This window comes from Rhipicephalus microplus, chromosome X (assembly GCF_043290135.1).
Source record: "Rhipicephalus microplus isolate Deutch F79 chromosome X, USDA_Rmic, whole genome shotgun sequence".
Lineage (NCBI taxonomy): Eukaryota > Metazoa > Arthropoda > Arachnida > Ixodida > Ixodidae > Rhipicephalus > Rhipicephalus microplus.
This window is the reverse complement of record NC_134710.1, coordinates 133937829-133953667: the sequence shown is the minus strand read 5'-3', so window position 1 is coordinate 133953667 and position 15839 is coordinate 133937829. Positions and strand designations below refer to the sequence as shown.

The 15839-nt window shown below is 46.0% G+C and overlaps 1 protein-coding gene across 4 annotated transcripts in view; it reads left to right on the top strand.

Moving 5' to 3' along the window:
- RluA-2 (RluA pseudouridine synthase 2) overlaps nucleotides 1-15322 on the top strand; it is a 64131-nt gene extending 48809 nt beyond the window's left edge. For all 4 annotated transcript variants that reach the window (XM_037427833.2, XM_037427834.2, XM_037427835.2 and 1 more), the window contains 2 exons: nucleotides 14099-14367; nucleotides 15240-15322. In XM_037427833.2, coding sequence (XP_037283730.2) covers nucleotides 14099-14367; nucleotides 15240-15305 — 335 coding nt within the window. In that variant the 3' untranslated portion in view covers nucleotides 15306-15322. The remainder of the gene's footprint in view (nucleotides 1-14098; nucleotides 14368-15239) is intronic.
- Nucleotides 15323-15839: the final 517 nt, after the last annotated feature.

Here is a 15839-nt window from a genome sequence, read left to right as displayed (position 1 = left end):
CACATTCACAGGTCCTCACTCACGTTCACACTCACGTCCACGTACTCCTACTCATGTGTACTCACTCACATTCATACTCATTACTACTCACACTCGTTTGCACTCACTCACTTCATACTGTTGTGCCTCGCCCAAGTTCCACGTGGTCTTCGCGGCCTGCTGGCACCTGGCAGCTGTTGATGAGTCAACCCTGCACCGGGACGGCGACGGACGCGGACAATCTGGAAAAACCACGTCGCCGGCTCCTCTTGACACAAAAGTCGTTGGCCAAGCTTTTGTCAGCCGCCGAGAGCAACACTCCGAAGCAGCGTCGACCCAGCAGCTGTACGGGGTATTCTGCCTTGCTTGAGTCAACCTGGCTGCATCAGGGAGCGACTTTGCGCATGGGATTCCACGTCATCTCACTGTGGTGCCACGCTGGCGCGTGGGGTCTCCCTCACCAAACAGCGAACTGGGCATGTCTTGCCCCTTTCCTAGGCTCAGAGGGAGGCGGTGTTTGGCTTTCCCTCTTCGGGGACGGAGAGGAAGACGACGATCTCATTGGAGTATCCTGCGCATAAATTTTCTTTGCAAGGGATCTTGGGAAGGCGGACGATGTATAAAAACGCTAGCGCAGAGGCGCTCGTGTGTGATTCTCTTTTCATGTTGTACCACGCTACCATGTAAATACTGTATATAAACATTTTTTTCTCCTTCTCCGGCTTCTCTACTCGTCCTCTCCGGGGACTCGGATGGCCCGAGTCCGCACCACGCTACCCAAAGGCGCAACAGTGGCTGGCAGCTTATGGGATTCGCCTGCGTCGGCTGCATCGAAGTGGTGAGTGCCGCGTGTTTGCTCTTCTTTTCGCCAGACTCGTTAGCGCAGATGGTCGGTAACGTGGTAGGGTGATTTTGGTAAATTTTGATTCGCAGACCAAGAATTGGGTGGCTCGTGGGCAAAATTACCTTAGAAGAGAAACGGTGTGCATATCTAAGATGGAGAAGTTTAAGGTCCAAGAACTCCTCGAAATTTGTCAGGAGCTGAATATTTCGGTCGGCTCGGTTAAAAGAAAACAACAAATTTTGGAGCACTTGGGAAAAGAGGAAGTGAGTTTAGAAGAGGCCATTGAGGCCAGAGAAACCATTTTGGCAAAGAAAGAGGAGCGTGAGCGCTTAGCCCGTGAACAAAGAGAGGAGGAAATAAGGAGGGATCGCGAGGATAAAGAACATGAAATCCGTCTGAAAGAACTGGAGCTTCGTATGTCCGTGGGAAATCAAAATTCAGGGGGTGGAGAATCAAAGATAAAGGATCTAATCCACACCTTCAAGGCGGGTGACGACATTGCATTATACCTCGTGCATTTTGAGCGAGCATGCGAAAATGCAGGGTTTAGTAGGGAGACTTGGCCACAAAAACTGATATGCGTACTACCAGGCGAAGTGTCCGATGTTATCGCAAGAATGAATAAAGAGGACTCCGAGGTGTATGACAGGGTAAAGGCTGCATTGCTACGAAAATGTCGCCTATCGACAGAGGCTTTCCGCCTGCGGTTCAGGCACTCTAAGAGGGGCAACGAATCTCATTCAGACTATGCCTACCAAATTAGAGCCAACTTTGAAGAGTGGCTCAAAAGCGCGCAAGTCTATGGCAACCATGACAAGGTCATTGAGTTGATGGTACTTGAGCAGTTTTACCGGGGAATTCCCGAGGAGGTAAGGCTTTGGGTGCAGGATAGGATGAAAGACGTAGACATGAACAGGGCAGCAGAACTCGCCGAAGATTACTGCTCACGCCGTAGTCTCCGCAATACACCACGAACTTCGGAAAAAAATGAAAAGGTAGAAAGCTGGTCGGGAAACCAGGGACGCAAGAGGTTTGCAAGAAATAACTGGAAACCCGAAAATTCCAAGTTATTAGACAATCAGCAGGGAAAGGACAGTGAGGGGACTAAGGCGGCACCTTCATCAGGTTCAAAGGCGCCTGGTGACATAGCGCATGCGTTAGAAGCGCGGAAGCCAGTTGTTTGCTACAGCTGCGGAGAAAAGGGCCACATGGCCAGGAGCTGTAAGAGGCACATGGCATTTGCCACAATTCAGGAGTCAGAGGATAGCTTAAAGCTGTTGAAGCCTTACATGAGGACACTCTCAGTGAACGGCCGAATGTGTAGGGTATTGAGGGACTCGGCGGCCACAATGGATGTAGCGCATCCAAGTTGCGTATCTTCCGAAGACTATATAGGAGAGTGTGCCTGGATTCGGCAAGTGGCAGAAAAGCAAAGCGTCTGCCTACCGATAGCGAGGGTTGTAATCGAGGGCCCTTTCGGCCAATTGTGTACGGAAGCAGCAATTTCAGCCAACCTTCCGGAGCACTTCCCTTACCTATTTTCAAATAAGTCTGAGGAAATGTTAAAAACACGTGGAGAATCATTTGCCACCGAAATAGCTTGCATGGCCCTTACCCGTTCGAAGGCGCGCGAGCTGACGCAACAGCTGAGCAGCTCACCCTCTGGGGAACAGACGTCCGAGGGCAGTGTAGGAAAACCTGAGGTAGTTGCGACGGAAAATGAGTCTGCCATGCGAGTTGTCGAGACGGAAACTGGGGCTATGGTCGACAACAGCGAGGAAATATCTCTAACGCCCGAAAACGAGGACTTGGTGACAGGCTCGGTGTTAACACCCGCGTCCACCAGTTGGTGTCAGCTAGCCAGAACCGACCGTGCAACGCTAGTGGTCGATCAAAAGGCGGATCTCGCACTCTCTATGCTGCTAGATGCCATACATAAGGAAGGTAACTCTAGGAAGAACGTTTCGTTCTACACCCAAAACGAGGTGTTGCATCGCAGGTATGAGAACGCTAAAGGGCGGGTCTACAACCAAGTGGTAGTTCCACTAAAATACCGGCGGAACATTCTCGACCTGGCCCACAGCAACGCCTGGGCGGGCCACTTAGGTATAAAGAAAACGAAAGCTAAGCTGGCTCAGGAGTTCTACTGGCCCGGGTGCTGGAAGGATGTAGAGATGTTTGTCCGTGGATGCGACACTTGTCAGCGGATAGGAAAATCAACAGACAAATGGAAGGCACCAATGAAACTAGTGCCAATAGTCACAGAACCCTTCCGTCGGCTCGTGATTGACATCGTGGGGCCTCTGCCTCCATCTAAATCAGGATATCGGTACGTCCTGACCGCGCTGTGCGTTGCCACCAAGTTCCCGGAGGCAATCGCACTGAAAGAGTTGAGTTCAGTATGCGTGGTGGACGCATTGTTGTCTATTTTTTCTCGGGTGGGTTTTCCCTCGGAGATACAGTGTGACAACGGAAGTGTGTTCACAAGCTGCCTTACGACTACATTCCTAGAACGCTGCGGGATAAAAATCGCGCATAGCTCTATTCACCATCCACAGTCGAACCCTGTGGAACGCATGCACTCGGTCATGAAACGCGTTTTGCGAGCTTTGTGCTTTGAGCATAAAAGTGACTGGGAGGGGTGTATACCAGCTGCGATGTTTTCTCTGAGGTCGGCCCCACACGAGAGTACGGGTTTTAGTCCGGCTGAACTTGTCTACGGCAGGAACTTGAGAGGTCCGCTGCACTTAATACGAGAGTCATGGACTGGATATGGGGAGGACCCTAATGTGGTTTCCTATGTACTGGATTTATTGGGGCGACTGGGGACTACACGCGAAGTGGTGGAGAGCAACATGCGCGCAGCACAGGCGCTTTCCAAGGCCCGTTACGATAAGTCAGCTCGAAAGCGAGTCTTTAGAGTGGGCGATGAGGTGATGCTGTTGTGCCCTTCAAGAAAAAACAAGCTGGACGTACAATGGGAGGGACCAGCGACAGTGTTGTCAGTGCTTTCAGACACCAACTACGAGGTAAAGTGGGGCCGGAAATGCCCCAAAGTGTATCACAGTAACCTAATGAAACCCTACATGCGACGAAAAGCAGTAGTAAACCTTGCACTCAATGTTCCTGAGGATGAGGGCGCGGAAATCCTTTGTCTTTCCGATGGCACGGTCAGCAGCACATTGTCCGATAGGGTAGACACAGGGAACACCCTAAGTAAGGCTCAAGAGGAAGATTTAGAGCTTTTAGTACAGGAATTCGCTACCGTTTTCTCCGAGAAGCCAGGCAAAACGGATGTGATTAAGCACGACATTGAGCTGACGGTTAACAAGCCGATCAGCTGTAAGCCGTATCGGGTGTCACCTAGACAGAGAGAGATACTAGAGGCCGAAATTCGCAGCATGATCGACCTAGGTGTTATCATCGAAGCAGACAGTGATTTCACCTCGCCTTTGATTTTGGTTGAGATTCCGGGCCGTGATCCAAGGCCATGCGTGGACTATCGCCGCCTGAACTCTGTAACAGTCGACCAGACTTACCCTATTCCTAACATTGAAGAGAGGGTAGAGACAGTGTCTAAGGCGAAATACATTTCTACGTTAGACCTTGTTAGGGGGTATTGGCAGGTCCCTTTGACAGAGCGCGCGAGTCGATACGCTGCTTTTATCTCACCCCTGGGCACTTTTCGTCCTTTGATGATGAGCTTTGGGCTCAAGAACGCGCCGTATTGTTTCAGCCGCCTGATGGATAAGGTTCTCCACGGGCTCGAGAAATTTGCGCTGCCTTACCTAGACGATGTGGCGATATTTTCGGACAAATGGGAAGACCATGTTGAACACCTTCGGATGGTTTTGGAACGGGTCAAAAATGCAGGTCTTACGGTAAAGAGAGAGAAATGTCATTTGGGCTGTGCTGAAGTAAGCTATTTAGGGCACATTGTAGGAAATGGGCGTCGTCGACCGTCCGAACTCAAGGTAGCCGCGGTGGTCGGTTATCGTCGTCCCAGCACTAAGACCGAGATGAGAGCATTCCTCGGCCTCACAGGTTACTATCAGCATTACGTCCCGAATTACTCCGAGATTGCCAGCCCTTTGACAGATAGTTTACGCAAGACCGAACCTGTGAACATTCAATGGGACTCTAAAAAGGAAGACGCTTTTCAGAAGCTGAAGCACGCATTGAGTGAGAAACCCGTCTTGAGGGCACCGGATTTTGCAAAACCTTTCACTATTCAGTGTGATGCAAGCGAACGCGGTTTAGGAGCAGTGCTATGTCAGACGGACCAGAGTGGAGAGGAGCGGCCGGTTTTGTATTTGAGTCGCAAATTGAGCAGCAGGGAAGAGGCTTATAGCACTTCGGAAAAAGAATGTGCTTGCATTGTTTGGGCCGTACGAAAACTAGGCTGCTATGTTGCTGGCTCTAAGTTTATTATAGAAACTGATCACTCTCCACTAACCTGGTTACACCAAATGTCACCTAAGAATGGTCGTTTGCTCAGATGGAGCATAGCACTGCAGCAGCACAATTTCGAGGTGCGCTACAAGAGAGGTGGCCTTCATACAAATGCAGACGCCCTAAGTCGAGCGTTTTGACTCGTCAAAAGACGCGGAAGGTTTGTTTGATTTTTTTTGTTTACCTTTACCTAGTTTATGTGTACTTTTTTTTTTCAATGTGTTACAGTGAGGGCGTAGAGAAATTTTTCACTGACTCCCTCGTTGTCCCGAGCTCTACAGTTTGCTTGTTTAGCTTGATTATAATGTTATCTCGATTCCAAATGGAGTTACGTATGAAAGAGTTACTGGACACTTGTCCCGATTGGTATGCACATTGTTTCCTTGAGCTTAAATTATTAAGATAAGATGTTTGCTTTGTAAAATCGGAGGCCTGGCGATGAGAGTGGCGTGCACGCGGTGCTTGTCGCATTGTGTGTGGCTGACAAAGGTCGTTTCTTGGAGCTTGTCACCCACTTTTCACCGAAGCGGGGCGCAGAGGCCAGCTCTTGGAGCATTCCAGTTTGACCAGGCCCTTCGAGAAAGCAAGAGCCTTGCCGGAACGTCGCCGACATCGACCCGGCCGAGCTGCATGGAACAACTCGACCTCCCGATGTATCATCTGGCGGCGGGGGTGCTGTTGTGCCTCGCCCAAGTTCCACGTGGTCTTCGCGGCCTGCTGGCACCTGGCAGCTGTTGATGAGTCAACCCTGCACTGGGACGGCGACGGACGCGGACAATCTGGAAAAACCACGTCGCCGGCTCCTCTTGACACAAAAGTCGTTGGCCAAGCTTTTGTCAGCCGCCGAGAGCAACACTCCGAAGCAGCGTCGACCCAGCAGCTGTACGGGGTATTCTGCCTTGCTTGAGTCAACCTGGCTGCATCAGGGAGCGACTTTGCGCATGGGATTCCACGTCATCTCACTGTGGTGCCACGCTGGCGCGTGGGGTCTCCCTCACCAAACAGCGAACTGGGCATGTCTTGCCCCTTTCCTAGGTTCAGAGGGAGGCGGTGTTTGGCTTTCCCTCTTCGGGGACGGAGAGGAAGACGACGATCTCATTGGAGTATCCTGCGCATAAATTTTCTTTGCAAGGGATCTTGGGAAGGCGGACGATGTATAAAAACGCTAGCGCAGAGGCGCTCGTGTGTGATTCTCTTTTCATGTTGTACCACGCTACCATGTAAATACTGTATATAAACATTTTTTTCTCCTTCTCCGGCTTCTCTACTCGTCCTCTCCGGGGACTCGGATGGCCCGAGTCCGCACCACGCTACCCAAAGGCGCAACAATACTCACGACTACTTACACCCATAAGCACTCACTCACTTCATGCTCACGCCTATTTACACTGACAGGCACTCACTCACGTTCATACTCGCGCCAACTCACACTCATAGGCCCTCACTCACTTTCCTACTCATGACTACTCACACTCATAATTACTCATTCACATTCACACTCACGCCCTTTTACACTCATGAGTACTCACACTCAACTCATGCGTACACACTCATAGGCACTGACACCTACTCACACATATCATCACTCACTCACGTTTATACTCGCGCCTACTCACAGTCATAGACTCACAGAAACTCCCTCTTGATCACACTCATGCCTATTCACACACATAAGAACTCACTCACGTTCACACTCACTCCTTTTCACACTCATACGCACTCACTCACTTTCATACTCACATCTCCTCATCATCATCAGCAGCAGCAGCCTGAGTATGCCCACTGAAGGACAAAGGCCTGTCCCCTGTTCTGCCAGTCAACTTGGTCCTGTGCTTGCTGTTGTCACTTTATACCCACAAACTTTCTAATTTCATCTGCCCTCCTAGCTTTCTGTCTCCCCCTCACTCGCTTGTATTCTCTTGAAATCTGAAAATAAATCTACAAAAAATGAATGTGATGTACAACAACTTTGGAAGAGAACAGCGCTTTGGATAGGTGTCAGCACACTTGAAGTTGTAAAAGAGTACATCTACATAGGACAGGTTGTAACTGCAGAGCCGAACCACGAGATTGAAGTAACTGGAAGAATAAAACTGGGGTGGAGCACATTCGGCAAGCATTCTCAAATCATGAATGGTAGATTGTCATTATTCCTCAAGAGGACACAGCTGCATCTTACCTGTACTTACCTATGGAGCAGAAACCTGGAGGCTTACAAAGAGGGTTCAACTCAAGTTGAGGACGATACAGAGAACGATGGAAAGAAAAATGATAGGTGTAACCTTAAGGTACAAGAAGAGAGCAGAACGTATCGTGGAACAAAGGGGTGTTCAGGACATCATAGCCGAAATCAAGAAGAAATGTTGTTGGGAAGGGCATGTAGCACAAAGGCAAATAATCGCTGGTCATTAAGGATCACAGACATCTACTCATACCAATGAGTATTACCTAACATTCATACTCGCACTTACTATACTTAATGAGTGCTCATTCACGATTACTCGAACTCATAACCACTCGCTCACGTTCATACTCATTCCTACTTGCACTCATAAACAGTCACTCACTTTCCTACTCACTTACACTCACACTCGTAAGCACTCATTGATGTTATACTTAGGCCTACTCGGCACTCACTCTGGCCATGGTGGCCCCATTTTCGATTGAGGTGAAGGTGCTTGATGCCCGTGTGCTTAGATTTAGGGGCACCTTGAAGAACCCCAGGTGGTCTAAATTTCCTATCTAAATGATAGGATCACTTGCCATTGCAGTGCGTGTCGTTTGAGACTCAGCAGCATTTTCGGCAATAGTATTTTCACTCTCTAAACAGTGGTATCATGACCTTTCAGATAACGGTTCCGGATAACAGTACAGAATTGGTGCAAAAGCAGGTGCCTTTATTAATTGTCAATATGCGATCGTGTATAGACATTTTTTATGAGATTATTTTTTGTCAATTCGAGCATCAGCTTCTATGTTCCAGTGGCACCACAGTCGCTAAGGCTAGAAATATGCCTTCATAAATTATTTTTGTTTGTCCTCTATAGTTTAGTGTCCACAGAATGTACATGGGCATTCGCTTCACATTCGACCTCTTTGCCCGTGTCTGTAGGAGCCGCCTCTTAAAAATAGATTTCAGACTCACGATCCCCAGCAAATGCACGCCCCGCCGTGGTGGTCTAGTGGCTAAGGTACTCACTCAGCTGCTGACCCACAGGTCGCGGGTTCGGATGCCGGCTGCGGCGGCTGCATTTCCGATGCAGGCGGAAACGTTGTAGGCTTGTGTGCTCAGATTTGAGTGCACGTTGAAGAACCCCAGGTGGCCAAAATTTCCGGAGCCCTCCACTACGGCGTCTCTCATAATCATATGGTGGTTTTGGGACGTTAAACCCCACATATCAATCAATCGACCCAGCAAATGCACGCAACCATCTCTTGAAGATAACAACCAAACGTGATGAGCATCTCCTTTATGAACAAGCAATCTAAAACAGCTATGATTTGAACGAGCATATTTTTTTTCGAAAATCCCTATTTTATTCTCGCATCCCACTTCAATACTTTATCTCTGAACGTACATTTTAACGAACGAGAAGGTGGGAACCACGTTTTGTAATAGGAATACACTGTGCACTAGTCAAAGGACATCTAAGAAATCACTTCTTAAAAAGCCAGTAAAAACAACACCAAGGTCCAAAAATTGTTGTAAAGTGTGCACTTTTATTTCGTGAAGATGCTGCCGCAAGAATTTCGCAAATACGTGCTACATTAAGAAGTTACAGGGGCTGAAAAATTCGTATCAGCTAGTTTCAACCATTCTCCTACAGAGGGAGGGGAAGGCACTTTGGCAGTGTGACGTCAGAAAATGACGTGATCTGCAAACTCAATCAGTTGCAACGCATTTCCGCTTGCTGCAATGCCTGGTTGTTTACTGTTTACCTGGTGCCGGTGCTTCTCTGCAGCTTGGTCGCTTGATTTGCAGCAGACAACGATTTGCAGCAAAACTGCGGTACAAAACACTGCGGATATAAAACTGCGGACATGAAGTAGGCCGAATTTTTAAACAGTTAGATTTTTTTGGAGCAGACTGTTGCGCCATCAACACAAAACACAAATTATGCGTTTAATAGTGGGTGTACTGATCAACAGATGGTACGACAATCTGCCCACTCCCAAAAACTGGGCCAGTGATATGCTCGAATTTCCATACATAGTGCCGCCCGTTTTATGGCCTATCCTTCGTCGTTGGTTACGCCAAGACTCTGAGGAACAACCAACCAACCAACCATCATGGAGCCTATGGGGAGTTTTGCAACTCGCATGATTGAATAGCTCTGTCATAGCTTTAGGTGGGGACAAGAACAGTCGTTGACTTCACTACTGTTTGTTGAGACCTGGTTTAGAACAATCGATCGTTGAGTTGACGACGTCACTGCATGTGGAAGGAGCGTTGCTCAGATGTAGGAAAGGAGCGCAAGAATCGTTTTTCGAAATGGAGGGCTGTACAGAGCTGCACAGTGCGCACCTCTGTAATATTCCGAAAACGCGATCGCTGCGATCTATTCTACGAATTCCCGAGCTTGTTTGGGGTGTGTGAAAAAAAATCAGAACCTGTTGACTGGCCCTCTAAGCGCCATATGGGTCGTGCTGTAAACGGCGTACTATATCTGCATCTCACATTAGTTTTTAATACACTAAAGCCATCAGATTTATTTAGTGTGTCGGGATGTTCTGCACGCGTTTGATTTTTTTCAACATTTGCGTGAGCAGACGCAGATTGCACCTCGAATATATCGCTGCAAATGTTATTAGGGCTTACAGAAAACCGCATTTTAAAGTGACATATTGCTTAGAAGTGTGGCAGCTTGGGCTAGTTGGTATGACATGATGATAGTTGTAGCGCGAGAACAGCACGACGACAAAGAGACAAGAAGGACACTTTGATAGTTATAGCGCGAAAACAGGACGACAAAGAAGGACACAAAGTGTCCTTCTTGTCTCTTTGTCGTCATTCTTTTCTCGCGCTATAACTATCATCACAACATATTGTGTCTTGAGCAGTATAGACAAAATCTGCAATCAACTAAGAATCGCCCTGGATAAATGATTACATCACTCATATTGAGGAAGCGTATGAAAAGACGCGAAAAGCGCTCTAAGCTAATCGATAGACAGTTTTAGATCGGAATCCACAACAGCCTTGTGTGCACGCCCCGCCACGGTGGTCTAGCGGCTAAGGTACTCGGCTGCATTTTCGGTGGAGGTGGAAATGTTGTAGGCCTGTGTGCTCAAATTTGGGCGGAGGGTAAAAAACCCCAGGTGGTGGAAATTTCCGGAGGTCTCCACTACGGCATCTCTCATAATCATATGGTGGTTTTGGGACGTTAAACCCCATATATCAATCAATCAAGCCTGTGTGCACAGGCTGCCCTTGGAATAACAGGCGTACGTATATGTAATTTCTGGGTGCACGTTCGTGTCTATAGCTCCATGTATAGACCCTATCGCTGTTTAAAATACAGGGGCTGTATGGCTTCCAGTTTTGAGTGGCGTAGTCTAGCAGTATTGGTGAGGAACAGAAGCCTTAACAATTAGCCAGTTCATTTTCAAGAGTTTTCTCCCTGTCAAATATTTCAAATACAGTTTCTTTTAAACTAGATACAGCATGGTAAGGGTTAGTCCTTAACTTCGAGCACCTTCTTTTTACCTGAAAGCAGAAAAAAGTCTTTCCTTACTCTAGCACAACTTACACACAATGGAGTGACCGGAAGTTTCTTAAGTAGCAGCACGTGCTGCTATTACTACCCGGCCGAAAAGGCGAATATGCCGACCTCCAAGCGTCACTTTGAACACAGAGCCTCTGCTCACAATACAGTGCGATCGGTGCCGAAGATGCACACATTAGAGAGTAAAAGCACTTTGCCAGGGTTGTAGGCAGAAATTTTTTTCAAGGGCACGAGGGACACACCTTAAAATTTTTGTTTTTTATCTGTATACCATGGTGAAAAAATTGGGGGGGGGGGGGGTATGGGCACAGTTTTCTGCACTTTGCAATGCCACTGCACATTATGTAAATACGACATGGGACTGCTGTAGCACACCTCCTTTCCAGCTCGTTGTGTTCGAGGTGCATGCTGGAATTGGTTTGAGCGCAAAATCACAAGATACACGAAAAGGTGACTGTACAAGTGCTTGTGCAGTATTTTATTAAAACGACAGGTGCATTGACAGGCATTGACATTGACGACGGGTGCATGCCCCTTGCACAGAAAAATTTTTTAAGTCTTTTGTGGGTTGTTTGGGTGCATTTACTGGAGTTAGGAGTGTCAAAAACACAAGCTTGAGAGGACAAGCGATACCGATGTCCCGTACCGTATTTTAGTTCTGTAACTTCGTAACCTGCTAGAACTTTCTTCAACACAGTACTACCAAACAAGCAGTGCACTTAGTGAGACAGAGAGGAGGTGCCGTCGCCGCAGTCACTGCTGCGTCGAGACAGTCGCTGACACAATAGTGCGCCGTGGCCCCAGGACACACGGCATAGAGTTTCCTAACTATACACTAGAGGGAACTCTAGCGCTAGTGTCCATGGGAGCTGCAACGCATAGTGCTTTAGCGAGCACGGGAATTATAGGTATGGCATGGATTTGCCTAGTCTTCGTACTTTACGTTCATTCTGCCTTCGCGTGGCTTGAAGCTGCTTTGTCATGAAACAACAATTGGCAAATGTTCGACAGTTACACTTTGTCACTTCAATCTTTTAGGCTTGCCACTTCAAGTTGGGTCATGAAGCAAAAAAACGGTTTGTTCTTTCGAAACAAAACCAAAACACAGCAATAAACGAAGGCACAAGTGCATTCGCCATCCAGAAGCACAAAGACTAAGCAAATCCAGGTCATACACATAATTCCCATGGTCGCTGAACGATCGTAGCGCCAGAGTCCCCTCTAGTTAATTTTAGAAAACTCTATGACACACAGCATACACGAATGGTGCAGCATCAGAATGCCAGCCGCGTTATGTTACATGTATCCGGAATCGTTTTGTACACTCTAGCCGATCATAATGCGCTGCACGAGATACAGTTATATTTCGAAGTAAAGTCAAATCTCATTATCTGATTGCTAGTTCTGTCTCCTGTTTTCTTCCTACTTGAAACGTCTGTTATCGAGTTAACATGATAACACAATAAAACTTTTTTAGTGTATGTGGCCTCATACCGCTTGTCTAGTCAACTGCCGCTAGACAACAACGTAAGCACCATTAAGGTACTTTCTCTGTGCGGCACACTGACTCATGCTCATGAATAAACTCACATTCACACTCACGACAACTCACACTCGTAAGTATTCACTCATATCAACACTCAATACTTACACTCATGTGTACTCATTCACGTTCATTTCATACTCATGTCTACTCAATTACTCTCGTGTGCTCTTTCATGTTTACACTCACGACTACTTATACTCTGAGTACTCACTCACATCCACCTACACTCACGAGGGCTCATTTGAGTTCATACTCACGACTACTCATACTCATAAGAGCTCACTCACGTGCATACTCACTTCTACTCACACTCAGAGTACTCACTCACACTCATACTCACTTCTACTGAATCCCATGAGTACTCAATCACGTTCATACTCACACTCATGAGTACGTTATCATGTTCATACTCACAGTACTCACTCATGTTCATACTCACTCCTACTCACACTCAGAGTACTTATTCACACTCATACCCACTCCTACTCATATTCATACTCACTCCTACTCACACCCATGAGTACTTGCTCATGTTCATACTCACTCCTACCCCACTCACAGTACTCACTCACATTCATACTCACTTCTAGTCACACTCATGAGTACTCACTCACATTCATACTCACTTCTACCTACATTTATGCTCACTCCTATTCACACTCATGAGTACTCACTCCTACTCACACTTATGAGTACTCGCTCATGTTTATACTCACTCCTACCCTGCTCATAGTATTCACTCACGTTCATACTCACTCCTAGTCACACTCATGAGTACTCATGTTCATTCTCACAACTACTCAAACTCATGAGCACTCACTCACGTTCATACTTCTACTCACACTCATACTCACTCCTGCTCACACTCATGAGTACCTGCTCATGTCCATACTCACTTCTACCCCACTCACAGTGCTCACTTTCATACTCACTCCTACTCACACTCATGAGTACTCACTTATGTTCGTACTCATTCACACTCATACTCACTCCTACCCACACTCATGTTCATACTCACTCCTACTCACATTCACGAGTACTCGCTCGTGTTCATACTCACTTCTACCCTACTCACAGTACTCACTCCTACTCACACTCATGAGTACTCACTTATGTTTGTACTCATTCACACTCATACTCACTCCTACCCACACTCATGTTGATACTCACTCCTACTCACATTCATGAGTACTCACTCGTGTTTATACTCACTTCTACCCTACTCACAGTACTCACTCACATTCATACTCACTCTTACTCATACTCACAAGTACTCACTCACGTTCATACTCTCTTCTACTCACATTCACTGTTACTTACTGATGTACTCACACTCATGAATACTCTCTTACCAGCACTTACCACGTTCAAATGAGGATGAGTGAGTGTACTCATGGGCGAGTATGCCTAGCTATGCCATTAGATACAAAGCCTTACTTTCTCCCTCAAGTGAATTTCAACCTGCATTAATAGAAAATAAATAGATGCCTGTCTGTGAAATTGAGCTGTGGCACTCCTGAATGCAACTTATGCTTCTTCCTTCCTGAAAAGATGGCTGTTTGCCAGATGAACACCTCGATGGCGGTGACACAATGACTAGATCTGAATGCCTTGAGGAGCCTGCCACCAACCATTTCCCAGGAAGTCTCAATCATTACTTGGAAGGTACCGAATCAGCCAATTTTCATGCAATGATGGAGAAGCAAGCTTTTGACAAAGCGAAATTTGTCCGCCGCCATGAATGCTTGGAGTGTCGTTGCAAATACAAAGACCCTGAGCCAAAGGATCTTCTTATATATCTACACTGCCTACGTTACAAGGTAACATCCGTTATTTAGGCAATATACTTTTCTAAAAAATGTAGCCTTTGTGTTTGGAGCAAGAGATGAACTAGTATTAAGCCCACTTTTAAGGTTGTTTGCTGTAACAGTTACCCATACTTGAGCATTAACCATCATTTCATTCCCTAATTTTAAGCAAAAAATGATGACTTGGACAAGGTAAGTACACTCGAACCTCATTATAACAAACTTGCATCTTACATATGAAAATAAGTTTGTTATATCTGAAAATTCATTATAAAGGTTTATTCTTTACACTGAGCCTATCGTGAGACTATTTTTCATTTATTTTGTTATAACCGATATTTTGTTATATCCAGGTTCGTTATATCGAGGTTTGAGTGTAGTGGTTTGAGTGTAGCCGTGAGTCCGAGTCTTAGTGAGCATGGGTGAGTTCAATTGAAGAAAATTTTCGCTAGTGGGAGTTCGGGTCAGTCCAGCTTAAAGGAAATTTTGGTGAGTTCGTGACCTAGTGAGTGCAAAAAGCGTACGGTATATTTCTTTAGTGAGTCTGAGTAAGTTTCCCTTTTTTTTTCCTGACCAATGCACACCAATACATAGTATGGGGAATACAAGTGGTCACTGCACTTGGTGAATCAGCTTTGTTAACAGAGGTGGTATTGTTGGTAGAGTGAAATTTTAGTTTGCAAGTATTCTTTGGTGAGTGCCCCAGAAAAGTCTGTCTGTTTCATGACGCCTTAGAAAACTGGTTGTGAGCGTGTCTTACTCAGTTGATATAATCGCTTTGATTGTGTCAACAAAAAAGTCTTTGCTAACTTATTTACTAACTTAATTTATTTTATAATTGCTGCTTCAATTGCTTTAATACGGTATTCATGTTATCATTACAGGGATCAAACTGGGTGTACGAAGCTGAATGGCCATCATGGGCAAAAGATAACTGGACTGATGACTGATAAAAGAGTCACTGCTATTTTTTGTCAGGCCTTTGTCTTTATCGAAAGCAAGTTATTGCTTTTATATATATATATATATATATATATATATATATATATATATATATATATATATATATATATATATATATATATATATATATATATAAATGAGATCTAACAGACAGTAATGCCAAGGAATCTACAGGGGAAGTTATTAGAACCAATGGAATGTAAATAAGAAGAAAGAAAAGTGGATGAAAAAATAACCAGCCGTGAGCAGGAATCGAACCTACGACCTTCGAATAACGCGTTCGATTCGAAGGTCGTAGGTTCGATTCCTGCTCACGTTATTTTTTCATCCACTTTTCTTTCTTCCTATTTACATTCCATTGGTTGTAATAACTTCCCCTGTACATTCCTTGGCATTACTGTCTGTTAGATCTCATTAATATTGTGTTAAAACACGGAAAAATGAGCCCTTAGGTATACACTTCTTTCCCTTATTGTACATACATACGTACACACATACACACACACATAGTGTAAAACAAA